The sequence below is a fragment of the Natrix helvetica genome, assembly GCF_964273705.1.
Source record: "Natrix helvetica genome assembly, chromosome: 1".
Lineage (NCBI taxonomy): Eukaryota > Metazoa > Chordata > Lepidosauria > Squamata > Natricidae > Natrix > Natrix helvetica.
In genome coordinates this window covers 276,166,814-276,181,905 of record NC_138548.1, presented here as the reverse complement: position 1 = coordinate 276,181,905, position 15,092 = coordinate 276,166,814, and the positions used below count along the sequence as shown (strand labels likewise).

At 47.6% G+C, this 15,092-nt stretch overlaps 1 protein-coding gene across 2 annotated transcripts in view; it reads right to left on the bottom strand.

The window, feature by feature from the left end:
- Positions 1-13,557: 13,557 nt before the first annotated feature.
- SHROOM1 (shroom family member 1) overlaps positions 13,558-15,092 on the bottom strand; it is a 36,489-nt gene continuing 34,954 nt past the window's right edge. For both annotated transcript variants that reach the window (XM_081933997.1, XM_081933996.1), the window contains 2 exons: positions 14,717-14,989; positions 13,558-14,153 (listed from right to left, as the gene is read on the bottom strand). In XM_081933997.1, coding sequence (XP_081790123.1) covers positions 13,899-14,153; positions 14,717-14,989 — 528 coding nt within the window. In that variant the 3' untranslated portion in view covers positions 13,558-13,898. The remainder of the gene's footprint in view (positions 14,154-14,716; positions 14,990-15,092) is intronic.

Below are 15,092 nucleotides of genomic sequence, written 5' to 3'. Positions count from 1 at the left end.
GAGCCAAAATACAGAAGACCAAGGGCCCCCCAAGAAAGGCATCTCTGAACGTGTGGAATTAGCATACAAAGCATATATTAATTGGGCTCAAATTTCAGAGAAGAAGGAACTTTAAAAGACAAGAGGAAACACATTTTTCCTCGCCGAGGCTCTTAGCCAGAAAATATGTATTTAGAGTTTTGCATGCTCATGGGGCTATTTGGAAAGAAAGTGCCTGTCTCTGTTGTGCACAAAACAACCTAAAGACAGGATGGAATGGATGCCAAATTTTGCCCAACTAGCCAAACTACCCTATGAATTTACAAAGGGGGGTGAAAAAGAACCCTTTGTTTGGGAGCGGGAACAGAAACAAGTGTTTGAAACACAGGCAAATGTCCTAAATCTGGCCACCTTCTTGCCTAACTAGGGGCCTCATGGGTGAGTCAAATGGTGGGAGAACTAAACAAACAGACACAAGAAATCCAACAATATTGTGTGTCCCATAGACCACCGTCTCTGAGCACCTCTAGTCATAATATTCAGGTGGGAGACAAGTATAGGTAAAACACTGGAAAGGAGAAGAACTTGAAACTCAAGTGGAAGCACCTGTATACTGTGCTTAGGTGTTCTCCACTTGCAGTAAGAGTTTGAAATCCAAGTTTTGGATTCACTGGACTCGAGTTAATCCAGCTGCTGATGAGTCTTGGGGGGCAAACCTAGATGATGCCTAACCTCTAGTGGTACGCTTGAGAAAGCACCCCCTATATCTGTCCTACCGGCAATGGGCAATCTACATATGGGGCAGAAGAGGACTTACTGGCATCACCCCTGGAAGCTGACATCTTTACGTATGGCCAAAGATTTGGAGGAAGAAGACAACGTTCCATTTATTAGATATAAGATGTATTAGGAAGTATGGGCACCTTTCAGAGGTTGGATAGTTGAGCATACATAGCCATAACTGCACTTTGCATTGCTTTAGTGAGTGTGCTTGCCCTTATTGTGATTTGCTGTGTTGGATATTCATTCTACTGGAATCGCCCCCTCCCCAGAAAGGCAGGTGCTGAACCTTCTTCCTGATGTGGTGATTTTGTAGATTAAGAGAATTGTGATTGGATAGGTTTTGTGTAAAGGACAATTATGAGTTTTTTTTTTGTGTGGCTTTGCCTGTTATTGGCAAAGGGCCTGCTGAGTGATAACATCCTGAACAGTAGTTCCAAGTTTTGTGAGAATGCCTGAGTGACCCCCCCCCCTTGCCCTTGAAGGAGGATCCGGGGATGTTGAAAACCCCAAGGAACAGGGAAAGATCAAGGCACACGGTGTAGACGCTTTGGGACAGGTCCGCTCCCACCAAAGACGCATATTGATCGGTGGGATCAATATCCTGGATCTAAGCCAACCCCAAGTCCTGTAGACAAGCCTTTGACAATCCTGGTAAAAAGTGGGATAGAACAAAGGGAGAACAGACCCCTGCAACAATTGAGAAAGGGGAACTACATGTTAAGAATACTGGAACTGGGTCAAAGTCTAAGTAATTAGTTTGAACCTGCCCCTAGGTCAAAAAATGCTGGTTGTGCTTGTCTGCTGGCCCTTCATTTTACAATGCAGTTCCAGTTGAGCCAGATCTTTGGGAAAAAACCAGGGCTACAATGGTCCTTGAGAAAGGTGGTAGATGGAGAACCAAGCAGCAGAAGCCCAGCTGCAAAGTGATTTGTATAATGCACTCAAAAAGCTGGGGATGAGCTGCCTCCCCATTGTTGGCCCCATAGCCGTTGGTGTGGAAATCATAGGGTCACCCTCCTTGTGTCAAATGTTATCAGGAACCTGGCATTCCTGTGGGCTCACTATCAGAAGAACAATGTCCATCACAAGTATACCTTGGCCCTAGAAAGACACTCGTGGATGTAAAATTAACCCACAGTATGTCTCCATCTGCCCACAACCTCTTCCAAGAGAAGATCACCTTCTTGCTCCCCCCTCCCCCCCGTTTTTAACTGTTGGGAGAGGAATTTGACTACTGCAAGATGCCCAAGGCCATTTCAGCCACCACGATTCCCAATTTGGCTCTCGATTCAATCCTTATCAGAATTTTGTGTTCATTTTCCCTCTGTAAATACCAGTTCCCATTATCTGTTTGAAGGTCCAGTTCTCAGGGACTAATGAAAAGAACCTCCGAGCCCATGCCTTTTCCATGAACATAGGTGTGTGTCTGTGTAGGAGAAAATGGAGTTTTCTTCTTATGTGGGGAAAATGCGTATTTATGCTTACCTAGCAATTGGACTGGAACATGCACCCTGGGGACTGGAGAAAGTGCCTTCAGAGAGTAAGAGCTGAGAATCATTCTATATGTATCACTTGTCTTTTTTCTTCTCACTGCTATGTATCATCATCCTGAACGTGATTGTATTATATGTTTGCATTGCTAATATGTACTCCTGATATATTAACCTTGCCATATGCAATGCCAAATGTTATAGTAAGGCACTATAAGAGGCAAGACTCAATTGTAGGTAAGAATAGAGTCTTGAGGGGGGAACTAAGGCAGGACATAAAGTGAGATGATCTTTAGTCATTTTTATCTTTGCGCTTTGTAAGGTACCCCCCCCCCAAAAAAAAACCATCTTTGAGACAGGAAGGTTGAATCCAAGAAACTTGAACTCAGGAAATGTAAATGTCAAACCACAACACCTGCTTGTAACCACATGTCAGAATGAAATTAGTGTTTCCTGTATGCTTTTCTGCATAGAAAGAAGGAATTTAGCCAATAGAAATGATTTAACACATTTCCGTGTTAGCTGTTTTGAGGAAGTTATAAGAACACGCTTCTCCCTAAGAACCTCACTCAGACGTCAATTGTGGGTTTACACCGTCTGAGCCATTTGGCCAAATAAAGCTATTTCTTGATCTCGCAGTCTGAATCTCCTGATATTCTGCAACAATTAGTGTGCTTTATAGTCACAAGGCCCCTCAAGTAGTCCCTTAGGCTGTTCCAAAGTGGACTTAACAAATTACAATTGGAGCTTTATAGTTTGATAATGGAGCCGGGGTTGGTACTCAATCTGGACCATGGCCACCACAAGCCCTTGCTGGCCAGCCTGTGTCAATGCAGGTGCATTAATGTCTTCTGTTTTCTTTTACAGGTTGTTCATCTCTCACTGGTCCTTGTTCTTTCCCTTTGCTTTTCTAGACATTTTCAAACATGAATGTCTTCCTATGCCCCTTCCCATATTCTCTGTCACTCAAGATTTTTCTATTCCTCCCCATTATACCATTTTTGTTTTGATAAAATGGTTATTAAAAGATGTTCCTTTTTTATTGTACGCCGCCCCGAGTCCTTCGGGAGAGGGTGCGGCTAAGAAATAAATTTTATTATTATTTTATTATTATTATTCAATTGTAGGTCCATAAAAATAATTGGGCAGTGAAGAATTCATTTCACAGAAGTTGCATTTGTCAAAGCTTCGTAGTTTTGTTCTAGTGTGACTATGTTTCAATATAAAGAATTTTTTTAAAAGGAAAGAGAACCATTGCAGTATGGTGGGCACAGAGTAGGAAAAAGAAGAAAATACATACAGTTTGTTTCACCCCAGTGATGGGATTCAGCTAGTTCACACCTATTTGGGAGAAACGGTTGTTAACTTTCCAAGCAGTTCAGAGAACCAGTTGTTGGAAGAAATCTTGTTTTGTTTTTTTCCACTTTACAGGGTAATCCTGTAAGGAAAGCAGGAAGGAAACATTCTGGTGTCGTTTCTCACTTAATCTTTATTGCCCTGCTTACAGAAACTGCCTCTCCGGTTAACCCTTATTATATTGTAACAGCTAAGGTGAAGCGCCCATCGACGTGAGTGACATTGAGTGGGCCACGCCCACCCAGTCACATGACCACCAAGCCCCACCTATCCAGCTGCTCATTAAAGCAGAGAAACAGTTGTTAAATTATTTGAATCTCACCACTGTTTCACCCCCACTGGGAAATGAAAGGATGAAACAGAAGACAGAAGTGTGCTAACAGAAAAGGTGGGGACAATATGGTGGCAAGGGGATTACTAGATTCCGTGTTCCATGTGGGCTACTGTTGGATCAATTGGAAGAAATGGAAGCTACTGACCAGCTGCCCTGCAGGCTAGGAGCAAATGGCCATGTCGGACAGCAACCATCCATTGGAGAGATGAATGCTTTAGTCAGTTGGAATGGGGATGTTGTTAGATTGATATCAAACCCAAGCCCACAGATAACATGGTGAATGGTAGTCAAGTCCAATTCTTCATCGGCATTCATCTAATCTCTGAGGGACGTGGGTGGTTCAAACATATGAAAAATAAATAAATTAAATAATGGAGAAAATCTTGCCAGACTAAAGCTATAACCTTCTAACCCAATAGTTAAAAACTAAAAAATTCTAGGCTGGGGCTACTTTTCCTCCTGCCCAGATCCAGTTCAGGACTGTGCAGTCCCTTATTTTGGGCTTCTTTCTCTGAAACGTTTCTCTGAATTCTCTGTAATGCAGTACTACTCTTGGAAACTGCAATGCTCCTGCCAAGATCCAAACATACACACAGAGGTGGTATTCAGCAGGTTCTGACTAGTTCTGTAGTACCGGTAACGGAAATTTTGAGTAGTTGAGAGAACCAGTAAATACCACCTCTGACTGGCCTCACCCCCATCTGCCTCCCGAGTCACAGCTGATCAGAGGAAATGGGGATTTTGCAGTAACTTCCCCTGGAATGGGTGGGAATGGAGATTTTACAGTATCCTTCCCCTGCCCCGCCCACCAAAACCCGCCCACCAAGCCACACCATGCCCATCAAGCCACGCGCACAGAACCAGTAGTAAAAAAAATCTCACCACTGCATACACACATTCTCCTTTTTGAGGTGCACTTTCGATCAGAAATGGAATGATTCTAGTTGTACACCAACTGTTGGGGTACTTATGGTAGCTCAGGAGGGAGGGAAAGTAGTATTTTTGAACCAACTTCCAACTTCCAAACTCTGGCCCAGGTGTATATGCATGGGGCGAGGAGAGATTGGGTATCTTGATGTCTGTTCTTGAATGGCCTAGAGCCGTGATGGCGAACCTATGGCATGCGTGCCACAAGTGGCACACGGAGCCATTTGTCAGGGCACGCGAGGCACTTCCCTGTCAGCTGGCCAGCGCGCATGCGCGCGCTGGCCAACTGAGTTCACCTTTTTAAAAGCCATTTTTTGCCCTCCCCAGGCTCCAAAGGCTTTATAGGAGCCTGGGGAGGGCGAAAAGAGTCTCCCCGCCCCCCCAGAGGCCCTCCGGAGGCTTCAGGGACTGTCCAGAGGCTTCCCTGAAGCCTTCGGAATGCTTAAAATGACCCTCCGAGCAAACCGGAAATGACTTCCGGGTTGCTCGGAGGGTGGTTTTAAGCGTTTTAAGGTTTTAAGCGATGGCAAGCCAAAAAAAGTTCACCATCGCTGGCCTAGAGACTTACACAGGTCAGTCAGAAGGTACAGATCTGGCCTATAACTTGGTGAACAATGTGGCACTTAGTTTTAAATAAACAAGTGTACTTTTACTGCTCTCCTCTGACCAATCAATTTAGATCCAATCCATGCTTTACATACCTGGCACCCTTTACTTGTCCTTCAGTTAAAACAAAGCCACTTAAAATAATGTGTAAATGATAGTGGGTGTTTGAAAGTAGGATGTGGCAAAACAGTTAATAACTGACCATATGGTAGCTTGGAAGTGCATTGTTTTGGAACTATATAGTGGAAAAAACCCAGGATTTTCAAGGCACAGTGCATTTAAGTAGCACTGAAAAACGTTTGTTTGCTTCTTCGTTCCAGTTTTAGTGCTAGTTGACGTGGGTGGCATCGCCAGGCTCAGCAGATAGCATTTTAAATGATTCATGAGAAAATGTGCAGAAAATTACACTGGTATGGAATTTACAATCCCCATTATCCATCCTAACCCTCTCCTGCCTCCATAGTCTCTATTCTCAAGCAATGCAGACACCTGACTTTCCTCAAAGAAATGAGGGGCACAACATCATAGGTTTTATTCCATCCTGAGGCTGACCTTGAACAGTATTAGAGGAAAAGGGAAGTTCTGTATTAACGTCAGGACTGCCAAGGGCAAGTCACACCCACCCCATTCAAGGGCTCCTGACAAAATGAATATCATTATAAACCTCTAGAAATCATTTACTTAAGAGCCATGGGGGCGCAGTGGTTAGAATTGCAGTACTGCAGGCTACTTCTGCTGACTGCCGGTTGCCTGCAATTTGGCAGTTTGAGTCTCACTAGGTTCAAGGTTGACTCAGTCTTCTATCCTTTCAAGGGGAGTAAAATGAGGACCCAGATTGTTGGGGGCAATATGCTGACTCTTGTAAATTGCTTAGAGAGGGCTGTAAAGCACTGTGAAATGGTATATAAGTTTAAGTGCTATGGCTATTGCTACTGAACTCTTCCTGGTTCATAGCTTTTCTATACTTTTGGTATCTTTGATGCTGTTAAATAATACAGGATAAATAAGAGATGACCTGTGTTCACAGATTCCAATCCCTAATTTGGTGCGAATTGAACTATAGTTACAGTGACCATAGTTTCTTGGAAAAAATAAAGGACAAGGCTAGAGAAGAGCCAGATCTGAAAGAGGTTCATTTTGAAAAATTCACATTTGTAATTTTGATTTACCAAGGAAAATTCAAGAGAAAAGCAGCAAGAATCAATCAATTACATAAATCTAGTGAAAAAGCTTTCTGAAATAAAGGACTGTTTTTTATAATAAAGGCATATAGTTATTGTAACTATAGTTAAGCCTGAGGATTTGGGGCTAATGGTGGCTAATTCCATAAAGAATGATGAAGCCAGCAATGGCTAGCATGACTTGAGAACCAGCCCTTGCTTCTTCTACAGACCATGCTACACTCTTAAAACACTGACTACCTGACAGTAAGAGTGTAAATTAGATTGGCAGTTGGTCTTACCTGAACTGCTATTTTCGGGGCTCGGACAGGAGGCTCCAGTGGATGGGTATTGTCATGCCCATTTGGCCACGAGACTGGGATGAAGCTGAAGACACGCCTCTGTGCTCCACCCTTTCTTCTCCAGTTCATCAGTGAGCTCCCCCAAGACCTGAAAACAAGTCACAAAAGAGAACTCCCACCACCCCAGCTATTCTACTACCTAGGATGGGAACTGGAGCCTCCTGTCCGAGCCCCGAAAATAACAGTTCAGGTAAGACCAACTGCCATTTTCCAGAGTGAGGGACAGGAGGCTCCAGTGGATGGGACCTACCAAAGCTAAGTCCCATGGGTGGGAAACTAATGGTCTGCAATAACCTGCTGTAGCACCCTGCACCCAAACGCCACATCAGCCGATGCGAATGCATCCAACCTGTAATGTCGGATGAACGGCGATGGGGAAGCCCACATAGCCGCTCTGCAAGTGTCGTCTATCGGAGCCTGGGAGGCCCAAGCAACTGAGGTGGCGGCGCTCCTCGTAGAGTGAGCCATGATGCCAGCTGGCACCGGTAACTTCTGGGATTCCTATGCCAGGGAGATAACTAAGTGGATCCACCTGCTAATTGTGGAGGGCATTACCCTTTTACCCAGGGCCGAAGATTGGAAGGATAGGAAGAGAGTCTCTGACCTCCGAAAGGAGCCATCCGCTTTAAGTAAATACGCAGGGCCCCTCGAACATCCAACCGGTGCCACTGCTGCTCCTGTTCCCTAACCTGGTTTGGACAGAAATCTGGAAGGACGATATCCTGGGAATGGTAGAAGATGGAATTCACCTTTGGGAGAAAGGCTGGATCCAACCTCAAGATGACCCTGTTGTTGTGGAACATGCACAAGTCTCCCTTAGAGGAGAGAGCTCCTAGCTCTGAGACCCATCTAGCTGACATGATAACGACTAGAAACACCACCTAAAGGGTTAGATGCTTCAGGCTAACCGTCCTCAACGGCTCAAAGGGCTCCCTCATGAGAGCCCATAGAATGGTGGGGAGATTCCACATGGGGAATCTATGCACTACCAGGGGGTGCAGGTTGGAGACCCCCGAAGGAACCTCTTCACAATGGGTAGTTGGGTGAGGGGGACCGGGCCCTCGCCTGGGATGATCGTGGCAAGGGCAGCTAGTTGCCTGCGCTCAGTGCACCTGGTGAGCCCTTTATCCAAACCGTCCTGGATAAATTCCAGGACATGTGGAACTGAGGCCCTGGTGGGCTCCACCTGGTACCCCTGGCACCAGGTTATGAAGGCAGACCAGGTAGAATCATAAACTCTCATGGTGGATTTCCTACTCGAGGTCTCTATGGTCTTAATCATCCACAGGGACAGATGGGCCCCTCTCAGGTGCTCCCGCTCAATCTCCACATGACTAGTTGCAGCCAGTGTGGCTCTGGGTGCCTGAGCTTCCCTTGGTGCACCTCTATTTCCCTCTCTGCGATACGCCAGGGAAGTCGGACTGACAGGATCTTGAGATCCACGAACCAGGGCATCCTCGGCCAGTGAGGAGCCACCAGTATCAGCTCTGCCTGTTCCCTGACTAGTTTCTGAACTACCCCGGGAATGAGGGGGAGGGGGGAAATGTGTACAGCAGCCCCCTTGGCCACCTTGTGCGAAGGGCATTGACCCCTTCTGTTCTTTGCTGGGAACCGAGATAAGAATTGAGGGAGCTGGGAGTTGGCCATATTGGTGAATCCGAACCTCTGGCAGATGCTCTGGAACAGCTCCAGGAATATGCTCCACTCTCCATTGTCCACCATCCCTTGACTCAGCCAGTCTGCCTGATGGTTGTCGATCCCCATGCTGTGCTCCACCCGGATCAACCTCAGGTGTCTCTCCGCCCAGATGCCCAGCAACATCACCTTGGTGTGCAGCACCTTGGACTGTGTACCGCCCTATCGGTTGATTTGAGCCTTGGCTGCCACGTTGTTGGTGAGGACCAGGATGTGATGGCCCTCAACGGAGGTCCGAAAGTGCCGAAGTGCCAGATGGATCGCCCAGAGCTCCAACCAGTTGATATTGTGTCAGAGCTCCCGCCAAGACCACTAACCTTGCACCAACTGGGATCCCAGGGTCACCCCCCAGCTGAAGAGACTGGCGTCCGTGGTGAGGACGAGGTGTTCCTGGTCCCTGAACTCGCACCCCTTGAGCAAGGCTGGGGACAGCCACCACTTGAGGGAGATCAATACCTGAGGGGTGGCCTCAACCTTGGCCAGTGAGTTGCTGGTGTTGGCCCTCTGGAACAGTAGGAGTTGCCACTGCAGAGTCCTGGCGTGCAACCATGCCCACGGTACTACCTCTATGCAGGATATGAGCTTCCCCAACAGGCTGGAGAGAAAGGCTATGGGAACATAACGGTCCCTGCGGACCTGCTTAACCATCCTAACCAAACTGGACCTGCGGTCCTGGGAGAGAAAAACCTTCCCTGAACGGGAATCAATCATCGCTCCTAGATGGAGTATCATGGTGGTCGTAATGAGGGAACTTTTTTCGAAGTTAACAGATAACCCAACCATTGCAGGGTGTCTATGACCTGTGTAAGATCCGCCCTAGTCTGAGACGGGGATGCCCCCTGGATGAGGATGTCATCCAGGTAGCAATTCAATCTAATGGGGAAACCCCTGAGGTACACCGCCGCTACTGCCAGTATCTTCGTGAATGTTCTGGGAGCGGAGGTCAACCCAAAGGGCAAGGCTCTGTATTGGTAGTGGTGCCCCAGAAATGAGAAACGGAGGAAACACCTATGACTAGGGAGGATGGGGATATGGAGATACACCTCCATATCTATGGATACCCGTATGCCCACCAGGATGGACTTATGGGATGCCATCTTGAACTTGCGGTAAACTAGATATTGGTTCAAGAGCTTCAGATTGAGAATTGCCCTCCAGCTCCCTGAAGCCTTTGGCACTAGGAACAAGTTTGAGTAGAACCACCCACCCACCTGGTCCGGGGCGACCGGTTCTATTGTGGCAATGTCAAGCAGATGTTTAATAGCCTGAGCTTGTCTATATTTTGAGATGGGGGGAATGTGCGGAAGTAGTTCGGGGGGATGGAGATGAATTCTAGCTGAAGTCCATGAGGGACTGTGCTGAGCACCCACGGGTCTGAGGAAATCTCAGCCCAGGCCTCGGAAAAGAGAGTCAGGCGACCGCCAATAGGTGGGGTCAGACTCGACCTATTTGCCCCGGCAGTAGGGGTGCCCACCTCCCCCTCGAAATGGCTGCTTACTCTATGTCTGGAAGCGGGATCTGTCCCTATTGAAGTTATGTTCAGATTGCCTCTCTGACCTGGGAAAAGAGTACCTGCTCTGGTGAGCTTCCGGTTCCACAGGTCAGTACGAGGGCTTGCGGTAGAAAGGGGAAGACCTTTGCTCCGCCTTCTTCATTGAGGTGGGTAGAACCTTTTTCTTATTTTTGAAGGAGTGGTTCTAGGGCGGCACCAAAGAGGGAGCCCCCCGTGTAGTCGGCCGACGCCAGCTGCCACTTTGACTTGCTCTCCGCCTGCCACCCCCGAAGCCAAAGGAGGCAACGGGAGGTCACGGAAGACGACATAGCTCTGGACGTGAACTTCATCGCATTTAGTGTGGCATCAGCCGAGAACTGCACCACTGCCACTAACTTGTTTAAATCCTGATGCAGCCGCACATCCTCTGGAGGAATGCGTTCCTGGATCTTCTCCATCCACAGGATAGCTGTGCGATTGAAGAAGGAAGGCGATGCTGTTGCCTTGATGGCCCAGGCCGCGGACTGGAACGTCTTCCTCAGGGTCATCTCCGCCTTCCTGTCGTCTGCCTTAAGGTTGTCTGCCACGTCCTTGGCCACCAGAGACACAGGAGATGCCAAGGCCACCACAGGTGGGTCCAGGGTGGCTAGCTGTAAGGCTTGGGAGAAATCTGGCTCAATGTTATAGAAGTGTCTGTCATTGCTGCCAGGTTAGGGAAGGCAGTGTGCTTCTCCCATTGTTTTTTCACCACCTCCAGGAAAAGATGAGGAGCAGGGATCTCCTCCTTCACCTCCTTCGGCTCAGAGAAGACTGGGCCCCGAGGCTTTTTTGCTGCAGTCCCCTCTGAGGCGCCCTCCTTAGCCCCTTCCTTCGCTCCCTCTGGCCCCCCCTCCTCTTCTACTTGCGCAGTGGCACGCACTTTGCATAGAAGAGATCGGAAAATATTAGGGGGGAAGAGTCCAGTAAATGGCGGGAGCTCCGGCTTGTCATCCTCCTCATCCTCAGATAGGTCAGGATCTCTCTGGGGTCTGTCCCCAGCTACTGAGCCTTTGCTAATTAGGGAAGGAGAGGCAGGGCAGCTCACTGAATCAGAAGGAGGGTGAGCTTGGGATGAGCTGGCTCTAGGGTTCCCACCTTGATCTGGTGCTAGGGACCGAACTGCCTGCTGTTGCAAACCGTGTGCAATTCCAGAAAAATTGCTCTTTCTATGAGATTCTGTAACCCCCTTGGAAGATTGTCCACATCGAGAGAATCCCAGCCAGAATTCTCTGGATTTAGAACCACCCCAGCTTGGGGAAGTAGTGGAGGCCTGGGTAGGGCCTGATCCTCTAAGGCAGTGATGGCGAACCTTTTTTGGCTTGCGTGCCACAAATGGGGGGAATGCAGGGGGGTCGAGGGCGGGCGGGCCACACCCATAATGCAACGCGCACCCCCCAGTGCGCATGCACGCACAACGCGCGACACCCCCCCCCACCATTTTTACATTTTTTTTGCCCTCCCCAGGCTCCAGGGGCTTTATAGGAGCCTGGGGAGGGCGAAAAGAGCCTCCCTCGCCCCCCCCCCCCCCGCAGGCTTCAGGGACCATCCCTGAAGCCTTCGGAACGCTTAAAACCACCCTCCGAGCAAACCGGAAGTTGCTCGGAGGGTGGTTTTAAGCGTTCCGAAGGCTTCAGGGACCGTCCGAGGCTTCCCTGATGCCTTCGGAGCGCTTAAAATGACCCTCCGAGCAACCCGGAAGTCACTTCCGGTTTGCTCGGAGGGTCATTTTAAGAGTTCCGAAGGCTTCAGGGACGGTCCCTGAAGCCTCCGGGGGGGCGGGGGAGGCTCTTTTCGCCCTCCCCAGGCTCCTATAAAGCCTCTGGAGCCTGGGGAAGGCGAAAAATAGCTTTTAAAAAGGTGAACTCAGCTGGCCAGCGTGCGCATGCGCACTGGCCAGCTGACAGGGCAGCGCCTGGCCTGCCCTGACAAATGGCTCTGCGTGCCACTTGTGGCACGCGTGCCATAGGTTCGCCATCACGGCTCTAAGGGATCCACGTTGGCACAGGGATCCTCGAAGTCCATGTCCTGATCTTCCAGGGAGAGGGGAGGAAAGGGGGATATTTCCACAAAGAAACTCCCTAGGGAACTTGGGGGAACCTGGGGGGTTTCCAGTGCAGGCCTCACCCCACCAGGGGGATCGGGAGCGAGGGGTGGAAGCACTAAGCTTGCCCTGTAAGGCCCTTAGTTTCTCAGCCCTGGAGAAGGTTTTCGAAAGAGCCTTATGCCTCCTTAATTTGTCCCTCTGGGTAGCATGGGAGGGGAGGGGGATGTTAGTCTTTTTGGCTCTGGCAGAGACAGTGGGATGCTGCCTGGTAGATGGGCCCTCCCCCGGTGAACATGGGGGTGAAGGGGTCCTTCCCGCCTCCTCCACCATCTTGGCCACGTGGGAATAGAAAATATGGAAATATTACTCATCTCCTTGCGCAGTCTCCTGGCTCTCTCTCTTCAGCTGCAACAGTTAAAAGGAAAATCAATGCAGGCTCAATTGCTGCTTTTTCCTCTTCTGGGCAGCCCCTGCCTCAACACCGAGAGTGGTGTGTTTGGGGGCTGCCGCCGAGACTCCCTCGGCTCAATGTAGCTCCCTGCGCTTTCTGCTGCTCCTGCAGCGCGCGCGCAATTCAAATAAGCCTTTTCGCGCTCTTCTCTGCGCTCCGTGCTTGCCGCTGCTTGATCCCAGCCACCAAAGTCATTCTTTGTTAAGTTGCAGCGATGGGAGACCATAGGACTGGAAATCCTGAGCCTCACGCCTTCCGATCGCCATAAAAACCCCAGAATCAACGCCACGTGTTTTACAGTGCCGGAATGGCCGCCACAACCTCCAGCGCACGCTCCGATCCCAGGGATACAAAGTAACACTCCCTGGGGGCTAGGAAGGAAACCACCTAGAGCTACTCACATGCTAGAGCAGAGAGCTATTCACAGAGACTGCAGAGGCAAGGAGGTTCCAGTAGGTAAAAATCGCAGGAGAAGTTTAAAAATAGGTCTCATTATTTAGCCAGACTGAGATGAACTGGGGAAGAAAGGGTGGAGCACAGAGGCGTGTCTTCAGCTTCATCCCAGTCTCATGGCCAAAAATGGGCGTGACAATACCCATCCACTGGAGCTTCCTGTCCCTCGCTCCAGAAAATAGCATTTCCATAACCAAGGAATCTTTTTTATTGAAAGGGCCTCAAGAGCAAAACGCATGATTTTAAAATAATACCTGGCAGTAACTATAAATAACAATGGAAGAGATGTTGATGTTGTTTGGGATTTAAAAAAATTAAGACTGGACAATGATGAACATTTAATATAGAATAAAATATATTTATGGAATTATTATTATTATTATTATTATTATTATTATTATTATTATTATTATTATTATAAATCAGCCTGAAAAAAACAGACTGCAGTCAACAAAGAAGAAAGGATCACATTAATTCCTTATGAAAAGACAATGCACATTGTACCAGTCATTTCAAGATTTTGTTGTTGTTTTAAAAAAGTGCTATCTGCAGTGAAGACTTTGTCTTTTCATTCTAAGAATATACTGTATGCCTGAGCCAATTCAGCCTTTGTCAATGGGATCTTGTGATGGCTTGCTAGAAATAATCAAAAGGTGCCATTGCTCACATCTTAAATGATGCTTTGTTAATAGATATTTAGGAAAGCAAGAGCAAATAATAGGGTTTTTTAAGGAAGAATACTCTTCTCTAGTCTCTCCAGTTGCTCTTCAAGAAATTTAACATACTCCTCAAGGTCCTTTTGTTCAATCAGTAGAGTTATCTTCTCCTGAATAAAGTGTTTGTAGTCCTGGAGCTGATTCTCAGTCATGTATTTGGAAAGGATGCCTGACACCACCCTTTCTCTGCGATCCAAGTTCTCCTTCAAGTCCTTTGCATCTTCCTGCTGCCTGGATAAAAGTCGGTGCCGCTCATTTAAGGATTCCTGGAGGCAAACATGACCAAACCAGGGTTAATAGGTAAAATGTAATGTGAAATTAAAAATTACTGATTCTTTCTGGGATGTCTCTGCAGATCCCTTGGATCTTATGATTAATGGCACCATGCGTAGCAGATAAATTTAACTAGAATCTCATTTTCTTGCTTGACTGAATCCAAGCATATGAGGGATCAAATTAGATGTTTCACCATAGTGAAAAGCAGTTGTGGACAGTTGCCACTTAAAGTTTAAAAAATACGTTGTTTTTACAGTTGTGTTTTTAGTTCCATTCCAACTCTTTTTATATTCATTTTTTCCATTATGGATTTTAAAAATGGAAGAAGAGGTAATGTTAAAGGGAATAATGACAAAAGAAAAAAGGATCTACTCATGTCCCATCATGTTCCATCTTCTACCCCAACCCTATGTAAAGTTTCTTTGGGTCCCCAGCCTATCAACAATAGATACAGACTTCCCTTCAGTTCTCTGGGCAACTGGGGAAAAAGTACCAGAATGTATTTAAAAGATACAACAGTATAAAACTCTGCAGTATCTTTCCTGGCACTCACTTTTTCTTCAGCATCTGTGTTTTCATCCATTTTCCCCATAGCATTGTGGATCCGGGCAAGGCGGGTGGAGAGACACAGCAGCAAGTTCACCACTTTCTCTAAATCACCCATGAACATCAGGTAGCGCTCAAACTCATTGGGTTTACATAGATCTTGCACCAGGGATTCCAGCACCTTCCCGTGAGCAGCATGTTCCAGAGCTTCAGACTGGATAAGTTCCTTCTCATCCTGAAGAGTCTGCAATTTTGACTGGATGCTCAAAATAAGCTGCTTCTGCAAGAAGAAAAACATCTGAGAATCTGTAACAGGCTATTTGAATAACCTTGGGAGACAGGAGGAAGAGCTGTGGATTAGACAAAAGACATCTCAATCCGCA